This window comes from Triticum urartu, chromosome 5A (genome assembly GCF_056163025.1).
Source record: "Triticum urartu cultivar PI428250 chromosome 5A, HENAU_Tu73, whole genome shotgun sequence".
Lineage (NCBI taxonomy): Eukaryota > Viridiplantae > Streptophyta > Magnoliopsida > Poales > Poaceae > Triticum > Triticum urartu.
In genome coordinates this window covers 47,235,792-47,246,011 of record NC_141877.1, presented here as the reverse complement: position 1 = coordinate 47,246,011, position 10,220 = coordinate 47,235,792, and the positions used below count along the sequence as shown (strand labels likewise).

Sequence of the window (10,220 nt, the reverse complement as noted above, 5' to 3'; positions counted from 1 at the left end):
TTGCTTCTTATTTTTTTCTCGACGAAAGACTTCATATAGGAGAAGATGGTCATCGGAGAGCCACCAGGGGGCCCTCGTGAGAAGGGTGTAGGCCCCCTGGTCTTCATCTTTGGCGAGGATTTTTCATTATTTATTATAAGGTATTCCGTGGAGTTTCAGGACTTTTGGAGTTGTGCAGAATAGGTCTCTAATATTTGCTCCTTTTCCAGCCCAGAATTCTAGCTGCCGGCATTCTCCCTCCTTATGTAGACCTTGTAAAATAAGAGAGAATAGCCATAAGTATTGTGACATAATGTGAAATAACAGCCCATAGTGCAATAAATATCGATATAAAAGCATGATGCAAAATGGACGTATCATTATCCTTCGTCTTATCAGGATGTTGAGGATCATGCGGAAAAGGGACTCTGCCACATTCTTTTTGGTGTGCATCACATTGATGTTGTAAGGATGTTTCAGGTCCTTGAAATAGGGAAGCTGCAAGAAGGGGGTAATGAGTCCAGTTGTGCGTCTCACCATATCCCTCGAAGCATTTGGCTTTGCCTTTGCCTTTGACTTTAGGCTTGAGAGCTTTTAGCTGAGCATGAACATCTTCCTCGGAAATGTTGGAATCTCGGTTACTTCATGAACAACTCGGCCTTTCATTAAGTTCTTCTTGTCTTCCCTGTCTGGATGGTCTGGAGGGAGGAACTGTCGATGCAGGTCAAAGGCTACATACTTGCCACCCTTACTCAGCCAAATCATTCGTAGAGCGTGCATGCACACTGGGCATGGCATCTTCCCACTTGTACACCATCCGCAAAATAGAGCATAGCCAGGAAAGTCATGCATGCAATAGTGCAACCAAACTTTCATCAAGAAATTTCTCTGCAAATCCCAGTCATATGTCAACCTCGGAAAGTACCAAGAATGGTGCAAATCATCCACCAGCGGCTAGATAAACACACTCAATTGCTTCCCCAGGTATTCAGGCCCCGGAATGATGAGTGACAAGAACATGGTCTTGCATTGCATTAGGGCACCAGGAGGGAGATTGAGCGGAATTACAAACACGGGCCAGCAGTTGTATGGATTGGATGACATACCATATGGATTGAACCCATCACCTGATATGGCTATTCTAACATTCCCAGCCTCGCCTGCTGATACGTCTCCAACGTATCTACTTTCCAAACACTTTTGCCCTTGTTTTGGACTCTAACTTGCATGATTTGAATGGAACTAACCCGGACTGACGCTGTTTTCAGCAGAATTGCCATGGTGTTATTTTTGTGAAGAAATAAAAGTTCTCGGAATGACCTGAAAATCAATGGAGATTATTTTTGGAATATATAAAAAATATTGGTGAAAGAATCAAGGCCAGGGGACCCACACCCTGTCCATGAGGGTGGGGGCGTGCCTACCCCCTGGGCGCGCCCCCTGCCTCATGGGCCCCCTGGTGCTCCTCCGACCTCAACTCGAACTCTATATATTCGTGTTCGGGGAGAAAAAATCAGAGAGAAGGATTCATCGCGTTTTACGATACAGAGCCACCGCCAAGCCCTAAACTCTCTCGGGAGGGCTAATATGGAGTCCGTTTGGGGCTTCGGACAAGGGAATCTGTCACCATCGTCATCATCAACCTTCCTCCATCACCAATTTCATGATGCTTACCGCTGTGCGTGAGTAATTCCATCGTAGGCCTGCTGGACGGTGATGGGCTGGATGAGATTTATCATGTAATCGAGTTAATTTTGTTAGGGTTTGATCCCTAGTTTCCACTATGTTCTAAGATTGATGTTTCTATGACTTTGCTATGCTTAATGGTTGTCACTAGGGCCCGAGTGCCATGATTTCAGATCTGAACCTATTATGTTTTCATGAATATATGTGAGTTCATTATCCTATCTTGCAAGTCTATAGTCACCTACTATGTGTTATTATCCGTTGACCCCGAAGTGACAATAATCGGGATACTTACCAGTGATGACCATAGTTTGAGGAGTTCATGTATTCACTATGTGTTAATGCTTTGGTCTGATACTCTATTAAAAGGAAGCCTTAATATCCCTTGGTTTCCAATAGGACCCCGCTGCCACGGGAGGGCGGGACAAAAGATGTCATGCAAGTTCTTTTACAGAAGCACATATGACTATATTCGTAATACATGCCTACATTACATTGATGAATTGGAGCTAGTTCTGTCTCACCCTAGGTTATAACCATTGCATGAGGAATCGCATCCGGCATAATAATCCATCACTGATCCATTACCAACGAGCTTTTCATATATTGATCTTCGCTCATTTACTTTTCCGTTGCTATTGTTACAATCACTACAAAACCAAAAATATTACCTTTGCTAACGTTACCACAATTATCATATTACTTTGCTACTAAATACCTTGCTGCAGATATTAAGTTTCCAGGTGTGGTTGAATTGACAACTCAACTGCTAATACTTGAGAATATTCTTTGGCTCCCCTCGTGTCGAATCAATAAATTTGGGTTGAATACTCTACCCTCGAAAACTGTTGCGATCCCCTATACTTGTGGGTTATCAGCTGCTTCCTCGGGGTATTCTTCATCGAACGACTTCCATGCTTTGCCTTCCGATGGATGTATGATTTTATTTGGATTGTACCGTTTACCTTCCTTGTGCCACTTCATCATTTTGGCAGACTCCTCCATGATGAAAAGGTGTTGCAGTCTTTCTATGAAATGGAGATACCGAAGAACCTTAACGGGGATGGCTAGCTACTTTTTATCACCATCCTCATTGACCACCTCAATGTATTGAGACGAGCCGCACTCCCTACAATACTTGTCATCTGCATACTCGTGCCTAAACAAAAGGCAATTCTTCGAGAATGCCTTGCCTTCATGATTTTCTTTGTAGCGTACATGCTTTTTGGCAGTTCATGACCCTCAAGGAGGCTGTTAGCCCATACTCCCAGGAATGCTTCGAAGCATTTCTGGCTACAGCCGTACTCAGCCTTGACTGCAATCAGTTGCGAGATGGCATCCAGCTGAGATATTTTTGCACCCGCGTAAAGAGGTTTCTTCGACAAGGCCAAGACCTCTAAGAAGGCCTTTGTTGTTGCCTCCGGCTCCTCCGGTTCATTCTCTGAAGGTGTCGCATTTGCCGTTTCTGCAACAATGACATCATATAGCATGTCCCTGACCCCGTCGTCCTCATATCCATTGATGCGTTGTTGCATCACCTCCTCTCTACCATGGTCCTGCTCGGCTATGTTTATCGGCGGCATGTCAAAGTTTGGCATATATTCGTGCGTGCGAAGGTGCTCAGTCATGTCCTTCTGATTTTTACGGTGACGTCTGGCACATTTCGCACAGGGGCATCATGGGATAATTCTCATTGGACGATGGAATATCTCCTTCAAATACACATCGGTTTTTGCGATCCACTCTGATGTTACTCGATTCCGATGGATAAAACCACTGTACATCTGCTACCTCCTGAGCACTGCGTTGGTTTTCCCTTGAAGAGGAAAGGGTGATGCAGTAAAGCAGCGTAAGTATTTCCCTTAGTTTTTGAGAACCAAGGTATCAATCCAGTAGGAGACCACGCGCGAGTCACCTCGTACCTACACAAACAAATAAGAACCTCGCAACCAACGCGATAAAGGGGTTGTCAATCCCTTCACGGCCGCTTGCAAGAGTGAGATCTGATAGAGATGATAATAATAAGATAAATATTTTTGGTATTTTTATGATATAGATTGAAAGTAAAGATTGCAAAATAAAATAGATTGGAAGCTTATATGATGGAGAATAGACCCGGGGGCCATAGGTTTCACTAGTGGCTTCTCTCAAGATAGCATAAGTATTACAGTGGGTGAACAAATTACTGTCGAGCAATTGATAGAAAAGCGAATAATTATGAGAATATCTAGGTATGATCATGTATATAGGCATCACGTCCATGACAAGTAGACCAACTCCTGCCTACATCTACTACTATTACTCCACACATCGACCGCTATCCAGCATGCATCTAGAGTATTAAGTTCATAAGAACAGAGTAACGCCTGAAGCAAGATTGCATGATATAGAGGGATAAACTCATGCAATATGATGTAAAACCCATCTTTTTATCCTCGATGGCAACAATACAATACGTGTCGTTTCCCTTTCTGTCACTGGAATCGAGCACCCCAAGATTGATCCCAAAGCTAAGATCTTCTCCCATTGCAAGAAAGATCAATCTAGTAGGCCAAACCAAACTGATAATTCGAAGAGACTTGCAAAGATAAACCAATCATACATAAAAGAATTCAGAGAAGATTCAAATATTGTTCATAGATCAACTTGATCATAAACCCGCAATTCATCGGATCCAGACAAACACACCGCAAAAGAAGATTACATCGAATAGATCTCCAAGAGAATCGAGGAGAACTTTGTATTGAGATCCAAAGAGAGAGAAGAAGCCATCTAACTACTAGCTATGCACCCGAAGGTCTGAAGTAAACTACTCACACATCATCGGAGGGGCCATGGAGTTGATATAGATGCCCTCCATGATCAATGCCCACTCCGGCAGAGCTCTGGAAAAGGCCCCAAGATGGGATCTCTTGGGTGCAGAAGGTTGCGGCGGTCGAAATAGGGTTTCGTGGTGCTCCTGGATGTTTGCAGGGTATATGGATATATATATATATAGGAGGAAGAAGTAGGTCGGTGGAGCAACGAGGGGCCCACAAGGGTGGAGGGCGCGCCCCCTGCCTCGCTACTAGAAAAAGGGCTATAGATGGGATTGACACTAATGGCGCACCAGACAAGCGGTGCGCTATTAGTATATACTAATGGCGCACCACCTTCTGATACGCCATTAGAGTTGAAACTACTAATGGCGCACCTGGCCCAGGGTGCGCCATTAGTATCAAATTTTTTTTGAACTAGTGCGCCTGTCCAAACATACTAATGGCGCATCAGGGGATAGTGCGCCATTACTAGTTTTAACTAGTAATGGCGCACCAGTAAGAGATGCGCCATTGCTATCTATACGTATGGCGCACCCCTACTAGTGCGCCATTGCTATCACCCCTTATCCGCTCCCTTTCGTCACGTTCTCTCCCCTCCCCTTCCTCCGGACACATCCACCCACCTCCCTCGACTTCGATCTAGATCGGGAAGCCCCGGCCGCCCGCCTCTTCCTCTCCCTCCCGACCACGGCGAGCCACCTTCCATGACGAGCAATCCAAGGAGCTCCGCCTCCCTCTTCTTCTCCTCCACCCCCACTGGCGACGGAGGCGAGGTGAAAATTCCCCACCAACCGGAGCGCTTGCCTGCCGATGGAGGGCTCAGCCAGGCTCCGCCTGCCGTCTCCCGCCTCGACGGCGCCGCCCCGCCGCGGCGGAGGGTCCCTGTGGCGGCTGCTCCCTTTGGCCCAGCCCGCCTCCCGAGCGGTCTCCGCCAAGGTGCTTCCCTCCTCCCCTATCTTGTGGGTTGCGGGGGATGTTGCGTGTAGGCCGGAAGCTTCACTCCCGGTTGCTGCTTTTGGAGGTAGCTGGGATGGAATTTTGGCGATTTGGTGCATTCTGTTGAGCTTCTGCTCCCTAATTTTTCCACTGATTTCTTAGTGGAATGGAAGGTGAAGAAGGTACGCGGCGTGGACGGCGACCGAGGAGGCGGTGTATGAGCTGCGGCAGGCCACGCTGGTGGAGGACCTGTAGGGGCGGCGGGTGCGGGAGGCCGAGGCGGGCAGGCGTCGCCAATGGCGGGACGAGCAACTCGAGCAGGAGGGCGACGCCAAGCTCGGCTGGGGCCTCCTGGGCGATGCCTACGACCGCTGCGGTGAGGTCTACGCCGAGTACGCCGCCTTCTACCTCGGTGAGCCCATCACACCCCGTCCGTCAATCACTACTCTGTAACTCTGCTGACAGTAGCTAAAGATCTCAACACATTCAGTCCAAAATTGCAAAGAGTAATTTAGTGTAGTATCAGCTACTCCCACTACCTAAGCAGCAGCTCTTTTGCTCCAGAATCCTCACGAGAGGATGACTATTTAGTCAGGCAACCAGCCTGAAGCTACTGTAGATATCTGAATGTTTGGCTACTGCAAACGGAGTAATCTAACCATGAAATGTTTGCTGCTGTAGTACTCCAACCAGCCTAAAGCTACAAGAAGTCTTACTAACAACTGTAGTGCTCTGTGCTCCAGCCTGAAGCTATTATGTAGGCCTGAAGCTATAAAATTTTGTTTCCTTCGCAAAAACTTTAGTTTACAAAATTTTGCAAATTATGTAATTTTGCAGTATTGTATTAGTTGCAGTGTTTTTTCAGTAGCTTGTTAACTTCCTGATGCTCTCTTAATTCTGTTAATTCTATGCAGCTGCTCCACTAAAAATTCTTAGTGTATCTTATGCTTAGTGTTAATTCTTTGCAGCTACTCCACTGAAGTACTGCTTGAACTACTGCAGTATTGCTTCCAATACCGCGGTATTGGAGTATTGCTTCCAAATTCTAGAGTAGCAAGTGCAACAGTAGTGTACTGCTCTTGTTTAGTAGTGTAGGAATTTAGTGTTCTTCTCTTCTCTATTCTCTTGTCTTCTCTTCTCTTCTTGTTCAGTAGTGTACTGCTCTTGTTCAGTAGTGTACATTATCATGATCATACACTGAAAAATTTCTTAACTGATTTACTCCCTACTGTTAGCATTGATGCTTTCTTCAAAATTATGAGAAATTAAGATGCATCATACACTTAAAACTTGTTTACTCCCTACTGTCAATTGCTGTCTGTTTACCGTCAAAGCAAGAATTAGTTTCTTAGGTTAATGAAGCATTACCAGCCATAGTTTTCTGTATCTTAATTATCTCTAAACATTTTTGCTTGAAAACTGAATGTACAATGTTTCTGTAGATAATTTGATCGAAAAGGGACGGCATGCTGAGGTGTACAAAGGACAACTTGCTGATGGACAGTTTGTGGCAGTGAAGAGGTTAACTGAAACCTTTTCAGTTAATTTAAATTAACTGATATTTTTCTACTCATTTGCCTGTTTAAGATGCATCATTAAGTGGAGTAGTTTTGCCTGTATGAGATGCATCATTAAGTAGCAGCAGGAGTAGTTTTGCCTGTATAAGATGCATCATTAAGCAGCATGACTATTACTTTAATTTAAATTAATTGAAACATTTTCTGTTAATTAAGATGCATCATTAAGCAGCAGGAGTACTCATTTGTACTGTACGTGTGTACTCATTTAGCTGGAGCATATCAACAGTGTACTCAGAAGTATTCTTGCATTGTCTTGATCTGTTTTGTTGCCAACTTTGTAAGAAGATGTTCAGAGACCCATGTAGAATGATGTTCATATTACTCCTGTAGACAAGCACTGATGTAGACATGAAGTAGTAATAGAGACCCATGTACTCCTTGTATTCATGTGTACAGTAAGAAGTAGATAAATACCCTGATTATTTAGCTCTATCAGATAAATACTCGTCGAAAGTGGGCTCCTATCAAAATTCATTTCCATTATAATCTTACTCATACAATATTCACACCATGTAATTCTGGAAATATATGCTCATATCTAGTTTTGCATAAAAAATGACAGTATTGACATGTTATAAATAGTTTGTTTGTCTTTCTCTTTATTTTGTTACATTTTGCAGGGATAAAGTGATGAAAAAGAAGAAAAGATTACTAGAAGATTAGTTTTAGGATTTTCTTTTATTTCCTTGCAATTTTCCTTTTATTGGAAACTTGTAAAGACATTGTAATATTCTTACTATAATAAAAATTATGATTCTATTTCATTTTTTGTTTTTAATTTTTTTCCTTATAGGTTGTTTTCTGTAAATTTAGATTTTTTTTGTTTTCCAAATACATTACTAGTGGCGCATTTAAGCCCTTATTAGTGGCGCACCTTCCTTTATTACTAGTGGCGCACCTATAAGGTTATTAGTGGCGCACCTGGAGGGAATACCAGTGGAGCACCGAATGGTATACTAATGGCGCACCACATGGTGCACTATTAGTATCTGGTATACTAATGGCGCACCTTTGGTGCGCCATTAGTATATAATACTAGTGGCGTGGTACTAGTGGCGCACCAGTAGTGCGCCATTAGTAGGCAAAACTGGTGCGCCACTAGTAGGCCTTTTCCTAGTAGTGTCGTGGCCTCCTCGATTGTTTCTTGATGACAACTCCAAGTCTCCTGGATCACGTTTGTTCCAAAAATAACGCTCCCGAAGGTTTCATTCCGTTTGGACTCCGTTTGATATTCCTTTTCTGCGAAACACTAAAATAGGCAAAAAAACAGCAATTTGGGTTGGGCCTCCGGTTAATAGGTTAGTCCCAAAAGTAATATAAAAGTGTAAAATAAAGCCCCATCATCCAAAACAAATAATATAATAGCATGCAATCAAAAATTATAGATACGCTGGAGACGTGTCAAGCATCCCCAAGCTTAATTCCTGCTCGTCCTCGAGTAGGTAAATGATAAAAACATAATTTTTGATGTGGAATACTTCCTAACATATTTCTCAATGTAATTTTTCTTTATTGTGGCATGAATGTTCAGATCCGAAAGATTCAATATAAAATTTTAATATTGACATAGCAATAATAATACTTCAAGCATACTAACTAAGCAATTATGTCTTCTCAAATAACATGGCCAAAGAAAGTTATCCCTACAAAATCATATATTCTGGCTATGCTCTATCTTCATCACACAAAATATTAAATCATGCACAACCCCGATGACAAGCCAAGCAATTGTTTCATACTTTTGATGTTCTCAAACTTTTTCAATCTTCACGCAATATATGAGCGTGAGCCATGGATATAGCACTATGGTGGAATAGAATGGTGGTTGTGGAGAAGAAAAAAAGAAGAACATAGTCTCACATCAACAAGGTGTATCAACGGGCTATGAAGATGCCCATTAATAGATATCAATGTGAGTGAGTAGGAATTGCCATGCAACGGATGCACTAGAGCTATAGTGTATGAAAGCTCGACAAAAGCAACTAAGTGGGTGTGCATCCAACTTGCTTGCTCACAAAGACCTAGGGCAATTTGAGGAAGCCCATCATTGGAATATACAAGCCAAGTTCTATAACATAAAATTCCCATTAGTTTATGAAAGTGACAACATAGGAGACTCTCTATCATGAAGATCATGGTGCTACTTTGAAGCACAAGTGTGGAAAGGGATAGTAACATTGTCCCTTCTCTCTTTTTTCTCATTTTTTTATTTGGGCCTTTTTTTTCTTTTGGCCTATTTTCTCTTTTTTTTTTATTTTTCTTCCGGAGTCTCATCTCGACTTGTGGGGGAATCATAGTCTCCATCATCCTTTCCTCACTGGGACAATGCTCTAATAATGATGATCATCACACTTCTTTTTACTTACAACTCAAGAATTACAACTCAATACTTAGAACAAAGTATGACTCTATGTGAATGCCTCTGGCGGTGTACTGGAATATGCAATGAATCAACAGTGTCATGTATGAAAAAATTATGAACGGTGGCTTTGCCACAAATACGATGTCAACTACATGATCATGCAAAGCAATATGACAATGATGAAGCGTGTAATAATAACGGAACGGTGGAAAGTTGCATGGCAATATATCTCGGAATGGCTAAGGAAATGCCATAATAGGTAGGTATGGTGGCTGTTTTGAGGAAGGTATATGGTGGGTTTATGGTATCGGCGAAAGTTGCGCGGTACTAGAGAGGCTAGCAATGGTGGAAGGGTGAGAGTGTACATAATCCATGGAATCAACATTAGTCATAAAGAACTCACATACTTATTGCAAAAATCTATTAGTTATCAAAACAAAGTACTACGCGCATGCTCCTAGGGGGGTAGATTGGTAGGAAAAGACCATCGCTCGTCCCCAACCGCCACTCATAAGGAAGGCAATCAATAAATAAATCATGCTCTGACTTCATCACATAACGGTTCACCATACGTGCATGCTACGGGAATCAAAAACTTCAACACAAGTATTTCTCAAATTCACAACTACTCAACTAGCATGACTCTAATATCACCATCTCCATATCTCAAAACAATCATCAAGTATTCAACCCACTTATATGAAAGTTTTTATTATGCCTAAAATCAAATTGCCTTGTTGTTCTAAAGGACTCTCAAAATAATATAAGTGAAGCATTAGAGATCAATTATTTCTATAAAATAAAACCACCACCGTGCTCTAAAAGATATAAGTGAAGCACTAGAGCAAAAACTATATA

The 10,220-nt window shown here is 42.5% G+C and overlaps 1 protein-coding gene across 1 annotated transcript; it reads left to right on the top strand.

Moving 5' to 3' along the window:
- Nucleotides 1-5,188: 5,188 nt before the first annotated feature.
- Nucleotides 5,189-7,663, top strand: LOC147967916 (uncharacterized). The gene is made up of 4 exons (XM_087523314.1): nt 5,189-5,420; nt 5,594-5,869; nt 6,863-6,941; nt 7,621-7,663. Exons 1-4 carry the CDS (start codon nt 5,189-5,191, stop codon nt 7,661-7,663), a joined length of 630 nt encoding a protein of 209 aa, XP_087379440.1.
- The last annotated feature ends 2,557 nt before the right edge of the window (nt 7,664-10,220 follow it).

Bases quoted from the DNA above. Each gene is read 5' to 3' on its own strand.
- LOC147967916 (XM_087523314.1), top strand. From the start codon at position 5,189: ATGACGAGCAATCCAAGGAGCTCCGCCTCCCTCTTCTTCTCCTCCACC. The intron at 5,870-6,862 runs GTAACTCTGCTG...ATGTTTCTGTAG, and splicing joins CGTCCGTCAATCACTACTCT to ATAATTTGATCGAAAAGGGA. The intron at 6,942-7,620 runs GTTAACTGAAAC...TACATTTTGCAG, and splicing joins CAGTTTGTGGCAGTGAAGAG to GGATAAAGTGATGAAAAAGA.